At 40.3% G+C, this 26,095-nt stretch overlaps 1 protein-coding gene across 2 annotated transcripts in view; it reads left to right on the top strand.

The window, feature by feature from the left end:
- The first annotated feature begins 4,354 nt into the window (after positions 1–4,354).
- The window catches only part of LOC125098946 (cytochrome P450 4X1), a 51,557-nt gene continuing 29,816 nt past the window's right edge, over positions 4,355–26,095 (top strand). Inside the window, exons 1-6 of one of the 2 annotated variants that reach the window (XM_047728233.1) lie at positions 4,355–4,672; positions 19,339–19,480; positions 20,848–20,892; positions 22,295–22,422; positions 25,102–25,229; positions 25,314–25,468. In XM_047728233.1, the coding sequence (XP_047584189.1) occupies positions 4,499–4,672; positions 19,339–19,480; positions 20,848–20,892; positions 22,295–22,422; positions 25,102–25,229; positions 25,314–25,468 (772 nt within the window). In that variant the 5' untranslated portion in view covers positions 4,355–4,498. The remainder of the gene's footprint in view (positions 4,673–19,338; positions 19,481–20,847; positions 20,893–22,294; positions 22,423–25,101; positions 25,230–25,313; positions 25,469–26,095) is intronic. The other variant, XM_047728232.1, reaches the window with a different exon arrangement.

Raw genomic sequence — 26,095 nt, 5'->3', positions numbered from 1 at the left:
CACTGCTAGACACATTTGATGGTTTGTGACACACTGATTGTTGATCCGAAGGAGTGGAGAGATGGGCACAACTGGTGTGGCACACAGGCAGCAAGGATGAAAAGAGAGTAAACCTTGGAATTCTCAGACTAGAGAGAAGGGGCTCAGGGCAAGCAGTCTTTTTAAATTTTTTAAAATTTATTTTCTTTATTCGTAAGACCAGATAAGGTCTAGATAATCCATTGGGGTCTTTCCAGTCATAGCAGCTATCCATTATACTGTATCTATCTGTCCCCTCCCCCAGATAGTGAGCTGTCCCAGGGAGAAGCCTAGCCTCGATCCTTCTTTTTATCCTGCCATTGTCCAGCACTGGCTGGTATACAGGACACAGCAATGAGGGCAAGGACTGGTTCTATGTCTCCTTTCTGAACATTTCAATTCTCTTACTTCAGACTATTGTGGGAGAAAATACGTGATGGAGCCATGTGGCCTGGGCCCTCTGCATGGAACTACTATGTAAATTCCACTGGTTCCTCAGCCTCTTAACTGCTTCCCAATGCCCTCAGCATCACCCCATTAGCTGCTCTGAATCCCCACCCTTCTAGGCACTCAGTCCTCTTTTTCCTGTCAGGGCAGAAGATGCCTCAGAATCCTCTGAGAAAATTGAGGTTATCTGGCATCAGAGATGTAATCTGCCCACTCCCTCCCTCTATCCTGCCTCCTATGCCTCTAACGTGTTGGTCTTCCCAGTTGGACCCCTTCAAAAATGCAACTAATGTGCTGTCAATTAAGAACAGATTGAAGGGATCATTGCCCAGTCTTGATATTTTCATAAAACTGTTTGGGACTGGACATCTATGAAGTTTCTGTGCCCCATCCCATCCCGCTCATTCCTTCTATTCAGCACCCAACTCACCCCTCGGCCCTGTTTCTTTCTCTCATTGCCCTTCTCTCAGCACCTTCCATCCTTTAGCTCTCTTAGCACCATCTCCCTTAGGAACAGCCCCCAGGTTCCCCCACTGTGAAAATAGCTGTCATGTTACTTTATTCTTCCTCTGCTCACCTCCCTTCCTACCCCCTGCCTTATGCTTATTCTCTTAGTAGACGAGTCCCCTGACCTGGGATGTCTCCATTCCTTCACTGTCCTCTTGTTTTGTGGATCAGATAACTACATCTTAAATTCCTCATCCTGCTCTTTCCTAAAAGTCCCCAATATGTCTCCCTAGTTCGTGAATTGAGTAACTATTTCTAAAATATCTATGTGCTTAGCCCAGAGCTGGGCTCCAAGGAAATCTGAGAGATGGGAAAAAAAAAAATGTTTGCACTACCATGGAGTTTCCAGACCTAATTAGGAAGATAAGTTGAACATGAAAAGAAATATATAATTAGGCTCCATAGGGTTGCACTGACTATGGAATGAGTCATAATAAAAACATAAATAAATGAGTATCAAATGAGAGGTATGAAAATGAGTGTTCCCATTGTTCATACGATGGATTCCCATGGGCTGTGTGGTTAGAGAAGCATTCACAGAGGAGGTAAGTCTTGAGGGCAGGTTCAAGAAGAGCAGAAGACACAAGGAATGGGGCAGGGGATGGAGCAAGTGGAAAGAGTGATTGTTTTTGTTCTTTCTACCTCAGTGAAGAGAAACACAGAGATCACCCTAGATTTCTTCCCTACAGGGCCCACATCCAGTCAGTTACCAACTCCATCAAAAACACTCTCCAATATTTCTCCCACTTATTCTGCCTCTTTGTCCCATGGCACTCCCCCTCACCAGGCCACCATCACATCTTATCTGGATATTATAACAGCTTCAGAACTGGTCTTCTAGTGCCAGTTTTTCACCACCCCATAGACATATCATTTGCTCCCATAAATGTTAAGATCCTAGGACCTAGATTCTTGAGACTGACTGGATTCAAATCCTGGTCCCTCTTCTCACCCTCTGATGTCCTTGGCAAACTTAATAATCTCTCTGTGTGTCAGTTTCCATATATATACAATGGGGATAATGGTAATATCTACATCAAGTTTTTATTATGAGGATTAAATGAGTTAATACATGTAAATCCCTTTAAAATAGTACTTGGCACTTAATAAGCACACAATAAATATTTGCCCAAATAGCTGTGATATACTACCTAACCATGTCACTTTCCATCTTAAATCCCTTCAGTGGATTACTATCACGTTTTGTAAAGTCTGAAATCCTTACCTGGTCTGACCACATTGATGGGGCTTTTTCAGTGTCCCTATCCCCATCCTACAGCCAAGCAAATTCAATTCAGTGAACATTTGCACAGATATGTTAAGAGAAGGAAGGGATAGATGCTCTGCTGTTGGTCTCCAAAATGGAATTTTTGAGTTGAAATAAGTTTTGAAAGCCAGTCTTTGGCCAGAATAAATATTTTTCTTACTTCCTGTATGTCCCATTATCATGTCCTATTGGAGTAGGCTGTAGATTTTCAGTCTCAATCAAGGGCGAGAGGACACATAAGGAAAGTTTCTACTACATGAATGGAAATTGTGAATCCCCAACTCCACCTTCCAGCCTGGTGGACTAGGGTAAGAATTAGCAGAAGAGGTAAAGCCAGAGGTTAGGAAAGCATCTAATTTTTCCCCTCTAAGCTGAATTTCTGGAAAGGAAGATTTGGATAGATTTTGCCTTGCTTCCTTTTGGAGAGGAACCAGAGTGAAAATGGCAGTGGCAGGGAGAAGAATTGAGCTAGAATCCTCAAGCCTTTCTTAGGCTCCTGGGTATAGTGCAAAAAGTGCTGATGTTTTTTCTTTTCTAAGGAAGGACAGAGAATGCCACGGATGGACCAGAACGTCTCAGAAGATATTAACATCTCCAGCAAGAGCCTGAGTAAGACTGGGACAGCTAAGGAGTCCCCAGGCCCTGACCCTGCTGAAAGAACTAACCAGAAGTTCACCAGTCCCACTCTACTACTTGTCAATCAGCCCAGAGGACCCCAGGATGAGAGCAAGACTAGATGTCACAAAGCCAAGACCAACCTGGATCCTGAAGGCAGAGCATGGATCTGAGGTCCTCAGCTGGATCACCATGATGTGGTCATATGAAGACCACCATACACTTACTATGATTTGGAGAAGGGACAGGGTGCCGAGGAAGAATCTGAGTTACTCAGAGGAGACTGCATAAACCAGAAGATTCTGAGACACAGTCAAATAACAATAGTTGAAGGATGGAGGTAGGTGGACATAGAGGAACTGTAACATGTAAGGTGTGGGACATAATGGAACATCCCAGGACCTTGTACTTAGTCCAGATGAAGTTATCACAATTAGAGTTTGTCTAAACTATTAACCCACCAAACAAAACCTGGAATGGAGACTGGGGTGGGGCTTAAGGAGTGGGAGCAGTGACAGGGAGAAGAATAGGGAGTTGTAGCAGAGATTGAGTTTATTGTTCAAAACTGTAAATCCAACACCTAACATGTGCCTTTCTTAGCATAAATAAATGAATGAATAATTGAATTTTGGGCAAGGGGGACAGCAGCTTGGGAAGTGAGGTCTGCTGGATCCTAGTTCACCACCTAATAAGAAATAAGTACCAAAAATGCATTACTTTCTAATAATTTTGCTACATTTTCCTATTTTCTATGCTCTCAGAGTTATGTATGTCTCTTGGATAGATCTGGTTTCATAGGCATGAAACAAGGCCCCATACTCAGAAGCATACTCACATGCTTGGTTTAATGCTCTGCTGTCATCATCTTGAAATTGTTAATAATTTTTAGCAAGGGGCCCCACATTTTCATTTTGCCCCCAGATCCACAAATTATATAGTGGGCCCTGATCCTATCTGTAGCGTCTTCTGTAGCTTGAAATAACACACGGTGGACATTGGCAAATGCTAGAAATCCGAGTGAAGATCAACTGTAAAACATTTACCAACACACCACTGGACAAGCCACATTATGTAAGTGTAATGATTATACATGTCCATTCCCAACTCCCAGATCCCTGTGGGTTCTGACAGAGTTTCAGAGAGGGAAGGAAAGGTTTTTGTGTTTGGTTTTTGTTTTGTTTTTATTAACATAGCAGTTTACCATTTATTTGTGGCAAAGAAGAAAAACAATGGCCTCAGCCTTGGTATTATTTTGAAACCTAAATTCTGACCTCCCATAATTGAAAACTGTCACAGCTGAAGTGTGACACTCCAGAAGGGCATTAAGAAGTTGCCCTGTGTGGTGCATAAACAATGAATCCTGGAACACTGAAAAAATAAAATTAAAAACAAAACAAAAAAGTTGCCCTGAATGAAGATTCGCCTCAATTATAAAGGGTTAGAAATCGGAGAAGTCGAGACTGCCTCCTCTGGCCAAGCTGGCGCTTTCCTTCCCAGAGGTCTTCCTCCTCCCGGGGGAAGAGCGGAACTTGCTCGAGGGCACAGAGTCGCGGTGGGCTGGGCTATCCTCTTCAGGTGCCTGGCAGGAAAAGCCCATCCCCTCCGGAGCCCCGGAGGCCGCCTGCGACCGCGCAGCGCACAGCGATGGAGTCCTGGCTCGAGACGCGCTGGGCGCGGCCCTTGTACCTGGCCTTCGTGTTCTGCCTGGCGCTGGGCCTGCTGCAGGCCATCAAGCTCTACTTGCGGAGGCTGAGGCTGCTGCGAGACCTGTGCCGCTTCCCCGCGCCTCCCATCCACTGGTTCTACGGGCACCAGAAGGTAATGGAAGGGAGGGACGGAGAAGGATGCTTCCGAGGATACCAGGCGGGCGGAGAAATGGGCTGCTTCCTCCCTTTCCTTTCATCGCTGCATCCTGCCTGTAGCTCTCGGCATCTTTTCATTACTCTGGGCTTGCTCCCCCACAGGGTTGCAGGGAAAAAGAAGCAAGCCTGGAGCCCCGGGAGTGGAAGCTGGCGGGGCGGGGCGGGCGGGGGAGGGGAGGCTGCTGGGAGGACGTATGTAGAGACTGCGAACGGAAAAAGATCGTCCTGTAATTTAGGGCAGTCTCTGGTTGCTTCACCTATCTCTTGCATTTATGCACTGCATCTTAAAAAGCCTTCCACACATTGGGGGAGGGTATGTGATATGGTGAGTGTTGTGAAGTGTGTAAACCTGGCGATTCACAGACCTGTACCCCTGGGGCTAATAATACATTATATGTTTATAAAAAAATTTTTTTTTAAATTTTAAAAGCCTTCCACATGAATCGCTTAAAGATAGTTATGTTACTCTAAATAATGCTTATTAACTGCAGAAAATAGGCAAAATAGAACACAGTTAGTTGCCACCCTTAGTGCATTACAACCAGAGAAAATGAACTTTTCCCAAGATTTTGGGAAGTAATGAGCAGCCCCCACCAAACACTCAGAAAGATGGCAAATTGAAATGTGTAAGAGGGAGACCTTTACTTTGTGGTCCTCTGTTGTCCAAATCCACTCTCACCCCAGATTCCTTGTTTTATTCATTCAGCCAGGTTTGAGTGGAATTGTGTGATGGGTGCTGGGATTACAAGCAGAGCGGTACCAGCCCTCAGAAGCCCAAGTCAACCTGGGGAAAATTGGAGGGGGAGGCGAACCATGAGAGACTGTGAACTCTGAGAAACAAACTGAGGGGTTTTGGGGGTTGGGTGAGCCTGGTGGTGGGTATTAAGGAGGGCAGGTATTGCATGGAGCACTGGGTGTGATGCATAAACAATGAATCTTGGAACACTGAAAAAATAAAATAAAGTTTAAATTTAAAAGAAAAAAAAAAGAAGAAGAAGAAGATGAAGCCCAAGTCAGATGCATACTTAGACCACAAAGAGAAAATGCAAATACAGGGTAATGAGTGCTTTGATAGAGGCCTAGGGACAGGGGATCTTGGAAGGAAATAGGCATCTCTACCTGGCAAGGAAGGAAAGTCTATGGAAGTCTGGGCAGAATTTTAAAGGATGGCTGGTGTGGGGAGGGGGGGTCCCCAGCAGAGCTAGTGCATGATCCTTTGGCTCCCCCACTCCCAGTCCTTCTGCCCAAAAGCAACCACTCTCAACTGCTCTGCCTGTTTATTTCAATCCTTACTGGCAAAAAAATATTACTATGTTGGGTTTCTTAATTTAAAAATTTTAGATATCCTTTCATTAACTATCTTATGATGGGAGTAATCACTTATACATCATCTTTTACTGTCCCAATATAGTTACATTGTGTTTTTTGTTAAATAGAATAATTAATATTTATATTATTTTGATTATGTAAATGTTTACTTATCACTGATCTAATGGTTGATTTTGTTTCTTTTCTCATAGAACTTTATTTCTCCCATGGTGTTATTACCTTCTTCCTTTTCTCATAAGCTATTTTTCAAAATCTATCACTATTTTTTCCCAAGTGTTTTTAATAGATCTGTCAAACACATCTCAACAGTATTTCCAAATATTGAAACATATTGAAAAGTCTGTCAGCCTATATGCTTTTCTGGAGGCATTTCTCCCAACGACCTCACCTCCCAATCGAATCTGGACTGGATTATTGTTCTAGGATGTTCTCTAGGCTTGGTACACAGATAATGTGCTACCCTGTGTCCTATATTCTGTTTCCTGGATACTATGTCTTTTCTTAAATTTTATTTTTTTTATAAACATATATTTTTATCCCCAGGGGTACAGGTCTGCGAATCGCCAGGTTTACACACTTCACAGCACTCACCATAGCACATACCCTCCCCAGTGTCCATAATCCCACCCCCCTCCCAACCCCCCTCCCCCCATCAACCCTCAGTTTGTTTTGTGAGATTAAGAGTCACTTATGGTTTGTCTCCCTCCCAATTCCATCTTGTTTCATTTACTCTTCTCCTACCCCCTTAAACCCCCATGTTGCATCTCCTATCCCTCACATCAGGGAGATCATATGATAGTTGTCTTTCTCCGATTGACTTATTTCGCTAAGCATGATACCCTCTAGTTCCATCCACGTCGTCGCAAATGGCAAGATTTCATTTCTTTTGATGGCTGCATAGTATTCCATTGTGTATATACCACATCTTCTTTATCCATTCGTCTGTTGATGGACATCTAGGTTCTTTCCATAGTTTGGCTATTGTAGACATTGCTGCTATAAACATTCGGGTGCACGTGCCCCTTTGGATCAGTACGTTTGTATCTTTAGGGTAAATACCCAGCAGTGCAATTGCTGGGTCATAGGGTAGTTCTATTTTCAACATTTTGAGGAACCTCCATGCTGTTTTCCAGAGTGGTTGCACCAACTTGCATGTAGGAGGGTTCCCCTTTCTCCGCATCCTCGCCAGCATCTGTCATTTCCTGACTTGTTAATTTTAGCCATTCTGACTGGTGTGAGGTGATATCTCATAGTGGTTTTGATTTGTATTTCCCTGATGCCGAGTGATGTGGAGCACTCTTTCATGTGTCTGTTGGCCATCTGGATGTCTTCTTTGCAGAAATGTCTGTTCATGTCCTCTGCCCATTTCTTGATTGGATTATTTGTTCTTTGGGTGTTGAGTTTGCTAAGTTCTTTATAGATTTTGGACACTAGCCCTTTATCTGATATGTCATTTGCAAATATCTTCTCCCATTCTGTCAGTTGTCTTTTGGTTTTGTTAACTGTTTCCTTTGCTGTGCAAAAGCTTTTGATCTTGATAAAATCCCAATAGTTCATTTTTGCCCTTGCTTCCCTTGCTTTTGGCGATGTTCCTAAGAAGATGTTGCTGCGGCTGAGGTCGAAGAGGTTGTTGCCTGTGTTCTCCTCAAGGATTTTGATGGATTCCTTTCTCACATTGAGATCCTTCATCCATTTTGAGTCTATTTTCGTGTGTGGTGTAAGGAAATGATCCAATTTCATTTTTCTGCATGTGGCTGTCCAATTTTTCCAACACCATTTATTGAAGAGGCTGTCTTTGTTCCATTGGACATTCTTTCCTGCTTTGTCGAAGATGAGTTGACCATAGAGTTGAGGGTCTATTTCTGGGCTCTCTATTCTGTTCCGTTGATCTATGTGTCTGTTTTTGTGCCAGTACCATGCTGTCTTGATGATGACAGCTTTGTAATAGAGCTTGAAGTCCGGAATTGTGATGCCACCAACTTTGGCTTTCTTTTTCAATATTCCTTTGGCTATTCGAGGTCTTTTCTGGTTCCATATAAATTTTAGGATTATTTGTTCCATTTCTTTGAAAAAAATGGATGGTACTTTGATAGGAATTGCATTAAATGTGTAGATTGCTTTAGGTAGCATAGACATTTTCACAATATTTATTCTTCCAATCCAGGAGCATGGGACATTTTTCCATTTCTTTGTGTCTTCCTCAATTTCTTTCATGAGTACTTTATAGTTTTCTGTGTATAGATTCTTAGTCTCTTTGGTTAGGTTTATTCCTAGGTATCTTATAGTTTTGGGTGCAATTGTAAATGGGATGGACTCCTTAATTTCTCTTTCTTCTGTCTGGTTGTTGGTGTAGAGAAATGCAACTGATTTCTGTGCATTGATTTTATATCCTGACACTTTACTGAATTCCTGTACAAGTTCTAGCAGTTTTGGAGTGGAGTCCTTTGGGTTTTCCACATATAGTATCATATCATCTGCGAAGAGTGATAGTTTGACTTCTTCTTTGCCGATTTGGATGCCTTTAATTTCCTTTTGTTGTCTGATTGCTGAGGCTAGGACTTTTAGTACTATGTTGAATAGCAGTGGTGATAACGGACATCCCTGCCGTGTTCCTGACCTTAGCAGAAAGGCTTTCAGTTTTTCTCCATTGAGAATGATATTTGCGGTGGGTTTTTCATAGATGGCTTTGATAATATTGAGGTATGTGCCATCTATCCCTACACTTTGAAGAGTTTTGATCAGGAAGGGATGCTGTACTTTGTCAAATGCTTTTTCAGCATCTATGGAGAGTATCATATGGTTCTTGTTCTTTCTTTTATTAATGTGTTGTATCACATTGATTGATTTGCGGATGTTGAACCAACCTTGTAGCCCTGGAATAAATCCCACTTGGTCGTGGTGAATCATCCTTTTAATGTACTGTTGAATCCTATTGGCTAGTATTTTGGCGAGAATTTTTGCATCTGTGTTCATCAAGGATATTGGTCTGTAGTTCTCTTTTTTGATGGGATCCTTGTCTGGTTTTGGGATCAAGGTGATGCTGGCCTCATAAAATGAGTTTGGAAGTTTTCCTTCTATTTCTATTTTTTGGAACAGTTTCAGGAGAATAGGAATTAGTTCTTCTTTAAATGTTTGGTAGAATTCCCCCGGGAAGCCATCTGGCCCTGGGCTTTTATTTGTTTGGAGATTTTTGATGACTGTTTCAATCTCCTTACTGGTTACAGGTCTGTTCAGGCTTTCCATTTCTTCCTGGTTCAGTTGTGGTAGTTTATATGTCTCTAGGAATGCATCCATTTCTTCCAGATTGTCAAATTTGTTGGTGTAGAGTTGCTCATAGTATGTTCTTATAATTGTCTGTATTTCTTTGGTGTTCGTTGTGATCTCTCCTCTTTCATTCATGATTTTATTAATTTGGGTCCTTTCTCTTTTCTTTTTGATAAGTCTGGCCAGGGGTTTATCAATCTTATTAATTCTTTCAAAGAACCAGCTCCTAGTTTCATTGATTTGTTCTATTGTTTTTTTGGTTTCTATTTCATTGATTTCTGCTCTGATCTTTATGATTTCTCTTCTCCTGCTGGGTTTAGGGTTTCTTTCTTGTTCTTTCTCCAGCTCCTTTAGGTGTAGCGTTAGGTTGTGTACCTGAGACCTTTCTTGTTTCTTGAGAAAGGCTTGTACCTACTATGTATTTTCTTTTTCCTGATTTATTTCATCATTTTTATGGGTAGCTTCTTGAGATTGAGTGAAGGAATGTCAGGTAAATTTTTTGAGCTCTTGAATGGCTGAAAATGTCTGTTAAAATTCATAACTCAATTGATAGTTTGCTGGGTATAGATTATATTTTGGATATAATTTTCTCTCAGAATTTTGAAGAGATCATTCCATTGTCTTCTACCTTTCAGGATGATGTTGAAAATTCTGATACCTTTCCAATTTTTTTCCGAACATACTTACTGTAGTTAAAATGCCCATAACATAAAATTTACCATCTTGGGGCACCTGGGTGGCTCAGTGTGTTAAACCTCTGCCTTTGGCTCAGGTCATAGTCTCAGGGTCCTGGGATTGAGCCCCTCATTGGGCTCTCTGTTTGGTGGGGAGCCTGCTTCCTCATCTCTCTCTCTCTCTCTATGCCTACTTGTGATCTCTGTCTGTCAAATAAATAAATAAAATCTTTAAAATAAAATTTGCCATCTTAACCATTTCTAAAAGGGTACAGTTCAGTGATATTAAGTACATTCATAATGTTGTGCATTCATTAACACCATCCACCTCTATAACTCTGTTCATCTTGTAAAACTGAAATTCTGTGCCCATCAAACAATAGTTCCCCATTTCTGTCTTTCTCCAGCCCCTGGCAAGCACCATTCTATTTTCTGTCTCTACAATTTTGACTACTCTACAATTTTGACTACTACTATTTCATATAAGTGGAATCGTGTAGTATTTATCTTTTTGTAACTAGCTTATTTCACTTAGCATAATGTCCTCAGGATTCATCCATATTGTAGCATATGTCAGAATTGTCTTTTTTTAAAAAACTGAATAATATTTCACTGTGCCTATATACCTCATTTTGTTTATCTATTCATCCATCAGGGGATACATTGGTTGTTTTTTCATTTTAGCTGTTCAAAGAAGGGTGTACAAAAATCTCTTTGACACCCTACTTACAATTCTTTTGGATATGTACCTGGAAATGGAATTGCTGGATCATATGGTAATTCTATTTTTAATTTTCTGAGGAACCATCACACTGTTTTCCAGAGTGGAAGTACCATTTTACACTTCCACCAGAAGTGCACAGGGTTTCCAATTTCTCCATATTCTTATCAACACATGCTGTTTTCTGGGGGGGGGGGTTGTTTGTTTGTTTGTTTTTGTTTTGTTTTTTCTAACAGTCATCCCAATGAATCAGAGGTAGTATCTTATACTTTTCATTTGCATTTTCCTAGTGATTAGTGATGTTAAGCATCTTTTCATGTGCTCAGTGCCATTTGTATGTCTTCTTTGGAGAAATGTCTAGTTAAGTTCCTTACCCATATTTGGATCAGGTTGTTTTCTGTTGTTGAGTTTTAGGAGATCTCTATGTATTTTGGATATTAACCACTTATCAGATATTTGCAGATAGTTCTCCCATTCCATGTTTTTTACTCTTTACTCCATTTTACTGTCTTTTCATGCACAAAATTTTTTAATTTTCATAAAGTCCAATTTGTATATTTTTTCCTTTTCTCCTGTGCATTTGGTGTCATATTCCAGAAATCACTGCCAGATCCAAAGTTTTGAAGAATTTGCTCTGTGTTTTCTTCTAAGAATTTTACAGTTTAAGGTCTTACATTTAGGTCTTTGAACCGTTTTCCATTAATTTTTGTATATGGTGTTAAGTAAGGAAGGGCCCAACTTTATTCCTTGCCATGTGGATATCCAGTTTTCCCAGCAACATTTGTTGAAAAGACTGTCCCTTTCCCTGTCCTGCCACCTTTGTCAAACATCATTTTACCATATATTTGGGGGTTTATTTCTAGACTTTCCATTTTATTCCATTAGCCTGTATGTCTCTCTGTGCCAGAACCACACTGTTTTGATTACTATAGCTCTGTAGTAAGTTTTGAAATCAGGAAACATGAGTCCTTCAGTTTTTTTCTTCTTATTAAAGACGTTTTGGCTATTCAAGCTCCCTTGATGTTCCATATAAATTTTAGGATGGATTTTTCTATTTCCCAATGAAAACATCATTAGATTAGAATTTTTGTAGGGATTATATTGAATTGTAGATCACTTTGGGTAGTACTGACATCTTAATAATAAATCTTCCAATCCATGAACATGGAATGTATTTCCATTTGTTTATGTCTTTTTAAATTTCTTCAGAAATATTTAGTTCTCACTATACAAGTCTTTCACCTTGTTGGTTGGGAGTATTTGGTTTTCCAATACTTGGTTTCACCTCCAAAATAGTTTATTCTTTTTGATGCTATTGCAGATGGACTTGTTTTCATTATTTTCTTTTCAGATTGTTTGTTAGAACATCAACTGGTTTTTGTGTAGAAAATGTAGATTTTCTACATTTTAGTGTAGAAATGCTGCTGACTGCCAAATCTAAGGTTAATTCTTTATGTTTTCTTCTTAGAGTTTTATAGTTCTAGCTCCTTCATTTAGATCTTTTATCCATTAAATTAATTTTTGCGTGTTGTGTAAGGTAAGGGTCTAACTTTACTAATTTTTGTGGCTATCCAGTTATCCCAGCACCATTTGTTGAAAAGACTATTTTTTCCCTCATTGAATTGTTTGGAACCTGAGTTGGAAAAACCCAGTTCTCTTCCTGTGTTTCCCCTTTAGTCTCACACTATGACCATATTCACAATACTTCTGACACCAAGTGTTAGGTGAGTGCCCCCACCTCCAGGCTGCAATCAAGCAATCCTGTGATACAATGCAATTCTGACACTGTCTACCCAGAGAAAGCATCAGATCTCACAGATTAAGAACTCTGCCCCACAAGACTACCCCCCCAACTTCAGATGCCAATGGCAAGTCCAGATGGTTACTGTGCTTCTGACCAATCACCTGTAAGTTGGAGATTCCTGTGACCTCTTCTTTGGATCTGGTTAATATGCTGGAACAGCTCACAGAACTCAGGAAATAATTAATTTACTGTTTACCAGTTTATTATAAATGGATAGGATAAAAGATACAGATGGTGGGTATTAGAGAGGGCACAGACTGCATGGAGCACTGGGTGTGGTACAAAAACAATGAATACTGTTATGCTGAAAATAAATTAAAAAAAAAGATACAGATGAACATGCAGTTCGAAGTGATGCATTGGGTAAGGTACGTGAGAAGGGGCACAGAGCTTCTATGCCATCTCCAGATGCATCACTCTACCAGTACCTCCACATGTTCACCAAACTAGAAGGTCTCCAAACCCTATACTTTTGGAATTCTTACAGAGGCTTCATCATGTAGGCATGATTGAACATTAATTCTATTTCTGGTCCCTCTCCCTCTCTGTAGAATGGGAACTGGGACTGAAGATTCCAAGTTTCTAATTATTGCTTGGTCTTTCTAGTGAGGAGCCTCCATCCAAGGGCCCACCAAGAGCCAGCTCATTGGAACAAAAGACACTGCTGTCAGTTGACTGTAAACATGAAGTTTGTTTCTAGATTCTTAATTCTATTCTATTGATCTATATGTCTGTCCTTATGCCAATACCACACTGTCTTAATTATTTTTGCTTTGTAGTAAATTTTGAAATTGGGAATCATAAGTCTTCCTATTTTGTTCTTTCTTTTAAAGATTTTATTTATTTCTGTGTGTGAGAGAAAGAGCATGAACAGAGGGGAAGGGGCAAAAGGAGAGGAAGAAGCAGACTCTTCTCTGAGCAGGGAGTCTGAGGTGGGACTCTATCCCAGGACCCTGGGATCATGACCTGAGCCGAAGGCAAACACTTAACCCTTAACCAACTGAGCCACCCAGGTGCCCATATTTTGTTCTTTTTCAAGATTATTTAGGTTATTCTGGATACCTCTGGTTTCCATATAAGTTTTAGAATCAGCTTGTCAATGTCTACAAAAGAGCCAGGTGTGATTCTGACAGGGATTACATTGAATCTATGGATCAATCTGGGAAATATTGTCATGTTAACAATATTAAGTCTTCTGATCCATGAACATGGGACATCTTTACATTCACTTGAGTATTTTCAAATTTCTTTCAACAATGTTTTATAGTTTTCAGAGTATAAATTTTACATTTATCTTTTTAAATTTGTTTCTGAATGTTTTATTCTTTCTGATACTCTTATAGACAGAATGGCTTTATTTTTATTCAGATTATTTATTGCATTCATAATGTTTTAAAGTCCATAACCTCTTGACTGTCAGTAAATTTGTGTGTGTTTTAGAAGGGCTTCTACCAGACTTTTATAGAGAGAGATGGCTAATATATCAAGCTGACTAATATTACCAACTCTACCTGTTTACATTTTTTTATTTTATTTTTTTTACTCATTATGTTTCTTTTGACAATTAGCCACTTAGATAGTCACAAGGAACAGCTGGAACTGTTTTCCTTAACCTCCTTAAGGTCCAGTTTCCTCAGCTATAAAATGTAGGTTCTAATCATATCTGCTTCATAGGGTTCCTGGTATAAAGATTAATATAAATCATGGAAAGCATGATTGTGGCAGTACCTAGCTCATAGTAGTGCTTTGTAAGTGTTAGTTATTACTATTTGTCTGGGGACTAAGCATTTTCTGAATATTTCTAAGCAGTGTTTCCTAAATATGTGTAAGACATATTTTCAAATGTATTAAGATAATATTGTGGATGAAGAAATATAAATTCATATATTATAGGAGTCACAATGGTTTTCTCTCCTTTTTACCCAGACAGGAGTTAATAAAAGTATAAACAAATACTTGTGGCTGAGGGTGTCCATAACAATTTCTAACCTAAAGAAATAATCCTCATATTAAACTGTAATTTCCATGAGGGCAAAGACCTTGCCTGTCTTATATTTCCCTAGATCTCTATTGCCTGGCATATATAGTAAGCCCTTAATAAATACTCACTTGTCTATGGTTTACAAATGAATTATGAAGGAACATTTGTTTTGTTGGGAGACATCATTTGCATTGTCAGTGGGTGCTTCCACTGGCTTGACTGTAGTTAGCAAAAATGAGTCTGTACCATTTCAGGAGCTAGGTTTCAAGAATCTCTACCTCCTAGGGGCCCTAAACTTTCCAGAGAACACTTCATGGGATAAAGGTGCTAGCTGGTAACAGAGGAAATTGGGAGCCAAACTTTTCCACTTTTTTCTGAGGGTAAGACAAATCACATGGCAAACTCTGTACAGTTGGTCACACAAGGAAGAACTTGCCAGCCTTAGGGTTTCTTTGCAAGTCAAGACCCCCACAATCAGGTGTCACTGGGTACACCCAGACACACACATACAGGTGCCCCCCCACACTTTCACGTTATACAAGAAGTGGATATAAATTTATCTTCTTGTCAGTGATTTAGAGGAACTGTTTAAATAAGTCATCAGTAACTTGATTACTAAGGCAAAAAGTTCATCTTTGATGGTGGTATTTGTACTCTGGTTTATAAATGTTGGAAGCTGAGGAGGAGGAGTCAAGATGGTGGAGAAGTAGCAGGCTGAGACTACTTCAGGTAGCAGGAGATCAGCTAGATAGCTTATCTAAAGATTGCAAAGACCCACAAATCCAACGGGAGATCAAAGAGAAGAAGAACAACAATTCTAGAAACAGAAAATCAACCACTTTCTGAAAGGTAGGACTGGTGGAGAAGTGAATCCAAAATGACGGGAAGATAGACTGCGGGGGGGGGGGGGGGCAGCTCCCGGCAAGCAGCGGAGCAACGGAGCACAAAATCAGGACTTTTAAAAGTCTGTTCCACTGAGGGACATCGCTCCAGAAGCTAAACCAGAGTGAAGCCCACACAGGGTCAGCGTGGCCTCAGGTCCCGCAGGGTCACAGAAGGATCAGGGGTGTCTGAGTGTCGCAGAGCTCACAGGTATTGGAGCGGGGAAGCCGGCTACAGAGACAGAGCCAAAGAGTGAGCTCTCAGCTTGGGGTTACCTTGAACCAGTCGCAGGCTGGGTGAGCTCAGAGCGCGGCCGGAGGCCAGGGAGACAGAGTAAATGGGCGCTATTCTCTGAGGGCGCACTGAGGATTGGGGCCCCGAGCTCTCGGATCCTCCGGGCCAGAGACTAGGAGGCCGCCATTTTCATTCCCATCCTCCGGAACTCTATGGAAAGCGTTCAGGGAACAAAAGCTCCTAAAAGCAAACCCCAGCTGTTTACTCAGTCCGACCCCTGGTCAGGGTGGTGCAATTCTGCCTGGGGCAAAGACACTTGAGAATCACTACAACAGGCCCCTCCACCAGAAGATCAACAAGAAATCCAGCCAGGACCAAGTTCACCTACCAAGGAGTGCAGGTTCAATACCAAGGAGAGCAGCAGAATTCCAGAGGAGGAGAAGGCAAAGCACAGAACTCATGGCTCTCTCCCCATGATTCTTTAGTCTTGCAGTTAATTTAATGTTTTTTAATTTTTTTATTTATTTATTTTTTCTTTTTCAATTTTTTTTCTTCTAAATTTTTTAAACTTTTACCCGTTTCTTTTTTAACATTTTTTAACTAGTTTATCTAATTATATATATATATGTGTATATATATATATATATATATATATATCTTTTTTATATTTTTCTTTATTCATTTTCTTTTTTTAATTTTTTCTTTTTTTTTTTCTGAATCTCTTTTTATCCCCTTTCTCCCCCCAATGATTTCGGATCTCTTCTGATTTGGTTAAAGCGTATTTTCCTGGGGTCTTTGCCACCCTTTTAGATTTTTACTTGCTCCTTCATATACTCTTATCTGGACAAAATGACAAGGCAGAAATATTCACCACAAAAAAAAAAAAAAGAACAAGAGGCAGTACCAAAGGCTAGGGACCTAATCAATACAGACATTAGTAATATGTCAGATCTAGAGTTCAGAATGACGATTCTCAAGGTTCTAGCTGGGCTCGAAAAAGGCATGGAAGATATTAGAGAAACCCTCTCGGGAGATACAAAAGTCCTTTCTGGAGAAATAAAAGAACTAAAATCTAACCAAGTTGAAATAAAAAAAGCTATTAATGAGGTGCAATCAAAAATGGAGGCTCTCAATGCTAGGACAAATGAGGCAGAAGAAAGAATTAGCAATATAGAAGACCAAATGACAGAGAATAAAGAAGCTGAGCAAAAGAGGGACAAACAGCTACTGGATCACGAGGGGAGAATTTGAGAGATAAGAGACACCATAAGACGAAACAACATTAGAATAATTGGGATTCCAGAAGAAGAAGAAAGAGAGAGTGGAGCAGAAGGTATATTGGAGAGAATTATTGCAGAGAATTTTCCTAATATGGCAAAGGGAACAAGCATCAAAATCCAGAAGGTGCAGAGAACCCCCCTCAAAATCAACAAGAATAGGTCGACACCCCATCACCTAATAGTAAAATTTACAAGTCTTAGTGACAAAGAGAAAATCCTGAAAGCAACCTGGGAAAAGAAGTCTGTAACATACAATGGTAAAAATATTAGCTTGGCAGCAGACTTATCCACAGAGACCTGGCAGGCCAGAAAGAGCTGGCATGATATATTCAGAGCACTAAATGAGAAAAACATGCAGCCAAGGATACTATATCCAGCTAGACTATCATTGAAAATAGAAGGAGAGATTAAAAGCTTCCAGGATAAACAAAAACTGAAAGAATTTGTAAACACCAAACCAGCTCTACAGGAAATATTGAAAGGGGTCCTCTAAGCAAAGAGAGACCCTAAAAGTAGTAGATCAGAAAGAAACAGAGACAATATACAGTAACAGTCACCTTACAGGCAATACAATGGCACTAAATTCATATCTCTCAATAGTTACCCTGAATGTTAATGGGCTAAATGCCCCAATCAAAAGACACAGGGTATCAGAATGGATAAAAAAACAAAACCCATCTATATGTTGCCTACAAGAAACTCATTTTAGACCCATAGATGTCTCCAGATTTAAAGTGAGGGGGTGGAAAAGAATTTACCATGCTAATGGAAATCAGAAGAAGGCAGGGGTGGCAATCCTTATATCAGATCAATTAGATTTTAAGCCAAAGACTACAATAAGAGATGAGGAAGGACACTATATCATACTCAAAGGAACTATCCAACAAGAAGATCTAACAATTTTAAATATCTATGCCCCTAACGTGGGAGCAGCCAACGATATAAACCAATTAATAACAAAATCAAAGAAACATATCGACAATAACACAATAATAGTAGGGGACTTTAACACTCCCCTCACTGAAATGGACAGATCATCCAAGCAAAAGATCAACAAGGAAATAAAGGCCTTAAATGACACACTGGACCAGATGGACATCACAGATATATTCAGAACATTTCATCCCAAAGCAACAGAATACACATTCTTCTCTAGTGCACATGGAACATTCTCCAGAATAGATCACATTCTTGGTCCTAAATCAGGTCTCAACCGTTATCAAAAGATTGGAATCATTCCCTGCATATTTTCAGACCACAATGCTCTGAAGCTAGAGCTCAATCACAAGAGGAAATTTGGAAAGAACCCAAATACATGGAGACTAAACAGCATCCTTCTAAAGAATGAATGGGTCAACCAGGAAATTAAAGAAGAATTGAAAAAATTCATGGAAACAAATGATAATGAACACACACCAAAGGCACACCAAAGGCAGTCCTGAGAGGAAATATATAGCGGTACAAGCCTTTCTCAAGAAACAAGAAAAGTCTCAAGTACAAAACCTAACTCTACACCTAAAGGAGCTGAAGAAAGAATGAGAAAGAACCCCTAAACCCAGCAGGAGAAGAGAAATCATAAAGATCAGAGCAGAAATCAATGAAATAGAAACCAAAAAAACAATAGAACAAATCAACGAAACTAGGAGCTGGTTCTTTGAAAGAATTAATAAGATTGATAAACCCCTGGCCAGACTTATCAAAAAGAAAAGAGAAAGGACCCAAATTAATAAAATCATGAATGAAAGAGGAGAGATCACAACGAACACCAAAGAAATACAGACAATTATAAGAACATACTATGAGCAACTCTACGCCAACAAATTTGACAATCTGGAAGAAATGGATGCATTCCTAGAGACATATAAACTACCACAACTGAACCAGGAAGAAATAGAAAGCCTGAACAGACCCGTAACCAGTAAGGAGATTGAAACAGTCATGAAAAACCTCCAAACAAACAAAAGCCCAGGGCCAGACGGCTTCCTGGGGGAATTCTACCAAACATTGCGTCGTCTCTGCTTGAGATTCTCTCCTTCTCCCTCTCCCTCTGCCTCCCCTCAATTCTCTCTCTTTCTCTCAAATAAATAAATAAAATATTTTTTAAAAGATTGTATTTATTTATTTGACAGACAGAGATCACAAGTAGGCAGAGGGGCAGGCAGAGAGTGAGAGGGGAAAGCAGGCTCCCTTCTGAACAGAGAGCCCAATGTGGGACTCGATCCCAGGACCCTGAGATCATGACCTGAGCCAAAGGCAGAGGCTTTAACCCACTGAGTCACCCAAGCGCCCCATAAATAAATAAATCTTTTTTAAAATTATACTCCAAGCTTGGACATGCCAAGGAAAGCATGTTTGTGTGAACTTATTGAGGCCCTACCTTCAGCTTGCCTCTGTAAGAAGAGATGAATCCAGACTGGTTCCTCTAACTTCCTTCACTCTTTTTCTCACTACAGTTACTTCAGGATGGTAAAATGGAGAAATTTGAAGAGCTTGTTGAAAAATACCCCTGTGCCTTTCCTTGCTGGGTTGGGCCTTTTCAAGCATTTTTCTACATCTATGACCCAGACTACGCAAGGATATTTTTGGGCAGAACAGGTAAGAAAAGGGATGAATCTCAGGAACCTAATCCTCCTAGGAGTGATATGTAAAACTCACAGGCAGGATTCTAAAGAATTCCTGAGGCAAAGATTAGAACTCAGCCTTTAAGGGGCCTAGGGACACAATGATGGTTACCAGAGCGGGGGATGGGTGAAATAGGTGATGGGGATTAAGGAGTGCACTAGTTGTGATGAGCATTGGATGATGTATGGAATTGTCGAATCTTTACATTCTACATCTGAAACTAATATAAATTAGTTTCACTGTGTTTACCATCCTGGAATTAAAAAAAGAAAGAGAGACCTGGAGAAAGTGGGGAGTGGTTTCTGACCAATCCTGAAATGGACTATAACATCCCACCCAGTCCCTTGTCCACCTCAGACTCTCATGGGCCCTTGAGGATGTATCTTAAAGCCGGGCTGGCACCACCAGATCACCAAGGGCTTCCTTTGCCTCTTGGTTTTGTGACTTCAGTATCAGTAATAATCCCCACCCCCAACCCCTGCTTGAGCGTAAGTTTTCAGGGGAATTCAGAAGTAGCTCAGCCTCTGGCGTTTCAGTACTTTAACCTGAATGTTAGGTCATTAATTTACCTAACCTCTTAATAACCTCTTGATGGTGGTTCTAATTTTGGTTTTTTGTTTGCATATGTTTGTTTCCTTTTGGGAAACAAGTCACCTAACGTCCTCATCCAAGCCTTTTTCAAAGCATCCGTGGTGGATCATCTCATAGCACAAAATTAAAATATTTGGTGTTTGCTCCATCATCTTTAACTAACTTAGTTTTAACTAAGAGCTTATATTCTAATCTTTCTTCCCTGTCCATTGTTTCCATTACTTTTAGTAAAACCTAATAAAGGAAAACAGCCTTTCCCTGAAACTCTCCATGTGTCCCGTGCCCTCAGCCCTGATTTGTTTCTTGCCCACCTCTTAAAGGACAAGAGCTGTAAAATACCTCCATGTTAGAATTCATGTGAACCCCAAGAGGCATTTGTCCCCCTTTCTCTGTGGTCTGCCAGCCCCTGCTCTAATCCCTAATCTATTTTCCAAGAAGGATATAATATATTGTCCCAAATCCTGTTCTGGAAACTTGGTAACCCTCAAGGCAATCTCTGTTTCTGTTGGAGAAAGTGTAAGTAAAGGAAGAATCTGGGTTTGTGTTCCTGTTTGCCTCCTGGGGTTTGTTGTTCTCTGGTTCCTCAACCAAGACTTGTGGTTTTCCTAGGCCTGCCAGGGCTATAAGGGGTGAGCTCTGGGCTCCTTTTTGCTAATTATGCTTAGTGCAAGCAAATAAAGAAGAACCTTTACCAACTTTGGTAATTTCCCTCTAATGTTGTTGTTTGTTTCCTCTACTTGACTCTGCAGATCCCAAGTCCAAGTACTCACACAAGTTCTTGATTCCGTATCTTGGTAAGTATGTGCAAGAAAGCAGAGTGACTCACTTTCTCATCTGAGGTCCCCTTACTATTGTAGAGCATTTCAAAGAAACAAATCAGAATGCTCAAAAGCATTAAGAGGATGGTAGTTCTATACTGCAAGTTTTCTAAGGGGAAGATCAAGAGGGAGTGCTCAGCCAACACAACACAACTTCCTAGGAACTCTCTTTGTCCATTTTTCTCTCCAACGTCTCATCTCAAGGCACATGTGTGTGAATTGGTCCCATCTCTGTCTTTAAAACTGCAGCCTCACATCTTAATCCTTTATTTTATCCTTTCTTCTTTCTTGTTTTCTTGGTTCTTCCAAAAGAACCAAAACTTCCCCAGTGCAGTTTGCTCTGAAGTATAGTTTGACAGTATTTAATGAGCAGATAAATTAAGACTTTTAGTCATGTAATTAGTATTTATGTTAGACCAAGAAGGAAATATTAGTATATGTGCTGCCGAAGCGAGCACCCAAGAAGGAAATAAATGAAAAAAAAACTGTAGGTTTGGGGTTCAGAGGTATTTGGATTTGCATACTGCCTCCCACTGACTAGTTGAATGTGATTTTGGGGAAAACATCTAATGAGTGTTACATCTCTGGGCCATTGTGAAGATTAAGTGAAGCACATATTTTCTACACTTAGTGTAATGGCTGGCATTGGACCAGCGCTGGACCATGCATCACAAGCCTGACATGTAAGCTCTCAATGAATGATGGAAATTACATATCAATAAACTTCAAGGTCATTTCAAAGCCAAATCGTTAATGATCTTTCTTGCAACAGAAGATTGTAAAACATTGGTCTTCATGAGTGTTTCCATTTCATATCATTTATAGGTGTAAAGCACAGGCTAGGACTCAGGAGGAGACATCCTGGGACAGAGTGGATATTCAGGTCTAGTTCCTTGCAAATTTTGTGTTTACAGCATAGTTCATGGATTGATTTGGAGTCAAGAGGAGATGAATATTGTTGTGTTTCTACCACGAGCTAGAGGATGGTTTAGGTGCCTCATGTATAGACCTTCATTTAATCTGCACAGCAACACAGTGAAGTAGATGCTTGTTATCACACTTTATCACTGAGAAAACAAAGGCTCAGGAAGATTAAGTGACTTACTCAGTTACTACACAGGTAGTAGCTGGTGATTTCAGGATTGGCACACTCATCAGGCTGCAAAACTTGGGGTTTTCCTCACAATGTTAAATACATCCATCCCAGATGTAAGTATCAAAACTCACTTCCAACTTAGTATATGAGCACTGCTCTGATTTCCACTCTGTTATGACTACCTGTGTGCCACAGTCACCCCATGATGTTGTGTTCCTCGCCTCTCCTTCCTCATTTCATCTAATAAAATGGCATGAGGTTTTGTTCCTTTTATTTCTCAAGGAAAAGGACTGCTGAGTCTAGATGGACCCCAGTGGTTCCAGCACCGTCGACTACTAACTCCTGGGTTCAGTGTTAATATCTTGAAATTGTATGTTGAGGAAATGGCCCATTCTGTGAAAACAATGCTGGTAAGTGAAGGGACAAAAAGTGCTCTGGTGTGGTGCAGAATGCTTCTAACAAGGAATGGGTTTAACATGTGTACTGGGTAGTGAAAGTGAAAGTTGAGGATGGTTCCTAGAAATTACTCGATGTTCAATTACCAGCTGAGCAAGAGGTGTCTATGTAAACTTTTGCTTTGGTTCTTTGGGTGATTAAATATGATAAAGATCTGGCCATCTGACTTAGATGTATTTTGAGACCCTGTGGCCGTAAACCAAGTACCAAGTAGTGAGATTCAGATGGTAAGTGCTATAAATGACAGGCAAGAGAACCAGGGCCAGCTATAGTGACTTCAGATTCAGAGGAGACTCAGATTTGCCAGGAAATATGAGCTGGACTTGATTATGTAGATAATATGGGTAGGGGAATTCTGGGCAGAGTGAGTTAGCATGAACAAAGCATGGGAGTTAGAATGAACTTGCCTGATGGACACAAAGACCCTAGCGAAGAATAAGTGTCTACATGAAAGTTGCAGTTGTGAGTTTCTTCTTGTGGATAGTGGTGGATCTAGGAGCTGACTTGAGCCTTTTCAAAGCCGCAGGAGAATGTTGGCAGGGCAATATTCCTGTGGGTGGTCTCTGATTGATAAATGAGCTCATTCCAAAACTCCACTTGTACCTGGTATAGTTTAGATTTTTAAATGTGTACTTTTAAAAAAATCAGACAAGTAATCCATTAATGCAAGTTTTATCAGAAACACTTCAAACCCCACAAACAAAGCTAGAGTTTCCCTCCATCTTTATTTGTAAACCCATCCCTTTTCCCAAGAGAGAACCACGGTTACCCAGTACCCGATTGGTTGGGTTGTCACAAAAATGGATTTAACCTAAGTCGCCCTGGTTGGAGTAAAAAAAAAAAAAAAATCCATGTCTCAGCTCTTGGCAGAGAACCAGAGGTGCAGGCGAGTGGGCATAGGGCGGGGGCCATGCTCCTTCCATTCCTGTGCCGTGCAGCTTTGTGCACAATTGCAAATTAGCCAGTGGCGGTACTAGGTTTATCTCTGTTTCAATAAAACCACTTCTGTCTTCCTCATTTCTCTGTCCCACCTGTGCCTGAGACCCCGCTCTTAGCTCCTATCCTCTGCTGAACTGTGCTCAAGTGCCTCCAGCCTTGAGCCCCCACTTTGCTCCCATTTCTTCTAAATTTACTTTATTTACTTAGTAAAATTTACATAACTCAAGATGAAAGCAATTGAATAAACAATTGACATTTGGGTAAAAGCTTTTAAAAAAAAATCTCTGCCTTTTTTTTTAGACTTCAAAATTCATAATAGTCCCAAGCAATGGCATAGGTGCTCAACAAATGTAGGTTGATCTCACTTTAACCATTCAGATTTATTTGTGTTTTACACAAAGAATGCTTATATGACAAATACATTTTCAACAGGGAAATTTATGGCAGTTTCAGCCACAAAACATCTCATGTCAGGTGAGTAGGTCACTTGGGGGAAGAAGTGGACAGAGGCAGCACTGGACTGGAAGTCACTCCCCAAAGCTGCTCCTTTCATGGTTTCTCTCTGTCCCCCACTTCTGAATTGAAAATGGATAAAGAAGATCCATTCATATAGTTTACATACACAATGGAAAATTACTCAGCCATCAGAAAGGATGAATTCCTACCATTTGCATCAACATGGATGGAACTAGAGGGGATTATGCTAAGTGAAATAAGCCAAACAGAGAAAAACAAATATCATATGGTTTCACTCATATGTGGAACATAAGGAATAGTGTAGAGGACCATAGGGAGGGAAAACTGAATGGGAAGAAATCAGAGATGGAGACAAACCATGAGAGACTCTGGACTCCAGGAAACAAATTGAGGGTTACAGAACTGGGGGGTGGGGTGACTGAGTGTTAGGTATTAAGAAGGGCACATGTGGTGATGAGCACTTAACACAATTAATGAATTGTTGAACACTACATCAAAAACTATATGTTGACTAACTGAACATAATAAAAAATTTAAAACTAAAACCAACCTGAGTCAAGGGGCAAAAAAGAAGAAGAAAAAAAGAAATATGTTTGGTTTTGCAGTTTGGGTTTTTTTGTTTTGTTTTGTTTTGTTTTGTTTTTTAGAAAGAGGGTGGGAGGATCAGAGGGAGAGAGAGAATCTTAAGTGGGGCTTGATCTCATAAACCTGAGATCATGACCTGAGCCGAAATCATGTCACACACAACCAATTAATTCAGCCACCCAGGTGCCCCTGAATTGAAAATGTTTTTTACAGTGTTCCAAGTTTAAGTGTGGCTATGGTGGTTGGCAGTAGTGATGGTGGGGTGGGGTGTCTAGCAATTTGGGGACTAAAGACGGAGGAAGCCCTGGGAAAATCCTTTGTAATTATAGGTCTGTTTTCCTAGGACTCCGATCTTCTTTAATGCAGTTATGGTAATAACTGAAAGGTCAAAGATACTTAACTCAGCCATTTACCAGACCTGGTTTGCTCCATGCTCCTTCTCACCCAGCTGGGTGCAGTTTTCCTTTCCTCATGTCAAGTAAGCACTTGATTAATTTACCTATTTGACCTTTGGCTCCTCCTAGGTCAGTATTGTCTACCTTACATCCTAAGGGCAGGGTCAGGGAGGGGCCTTCGGATAAAGGCAGTTTGATGATGATGATGATGTCGTTGATCTTGACTTCCTGTGCCAGGGTAAGTGGGAGAAGATTTGCAGCTCTCAGGACACAGTTGTGGAGGTCTATGAGCATATCAGCTTGATGACCCTGGACATACTTATGAAATGTGTTTTCAGCCAGGAGACCAACTGCCAGATAAGCAGGTCAGTGACAGCAAAGCAAAAAAGACACCTGTCTGCCATCATCTAAGTCATTCATTGACATATTATCCCTGCTTTCTCTTCTAGTACCCATGATGTTTATGTTAAAACAATGTTTGAAGCCAACAAAATCACCTTTTACAGCTTATACGGTTTCTTACATCACGACGACATCATTTTCAAGTTCAGCCATCAGGGCCACCGCTTACAAGAGATGGCCAAAATTCTACATCAATACACAGGTATTTCTTGCATTTGGGTGGCCCAAGTCCATACACTGTCATAATTGCTTTGTATCTGTCTAGAGGAATAGGTCTCAGTGTGAAAAAAGAAAACATTCTTGTTCTTAATGGAGCTTTTATAGGGACAGTGCTGCTTTAGAAGATCTTGCTAGATCCATAGCAGTGGTTCTGTTAGAAGTTTTCTATACCATGTTCATTATGTACAATTGTTATTAATACAGATATAACAAGGGGACATTTAATATCCCAAAGCATACAGGGCATATGGCTTTTTGTGCAATGTTTGCAGTAATAACGAAGGAATGACAACAAACCGAAAACACTCAAGCAACATAGGAATGAATACGGGTCAGAGTGAGCATGGACATGCATTCAAAAGAAGGGGAAGTTTGGGTTTGGTGGGTATAGAGTTTCAATTACACAAGATGAATAATTTCTAGAGATCTGCCTGTAAGCTAACAGTACTGTATTGGGTATGTAAAAGTTTGCTAAGTGGGCAGATCTCATGTTAAGTGTTCTTACTATAATAAAAAAATAAATAAAAGAAGCTCCATTTGGGGTGCCTGGCTGCTCAGTCAGTAGAGCATGTGACTCTTGATCTCCGGGTTATAAGTTCAAGCCCCATGT

The sequence above is a fragment of the Lutra lutra genome, chromosome 4 (genome assembly GCF_902655055.1).
Source record: "Lutra lutra chromosome 4, mLutLut1.2, whole genome shotgun sequence".
Lineage (NCBI taxonomy): Eukaryota > Metazoa > Chordata > Mammalia > Carnivora > Mustelidae > Lutra > Lutra lutra.
The sequence above is the reverse complement of the archived record's forward strand: the minus strand, read 5'-3'. Positions and strand labels throughout refer to the sequence as shown.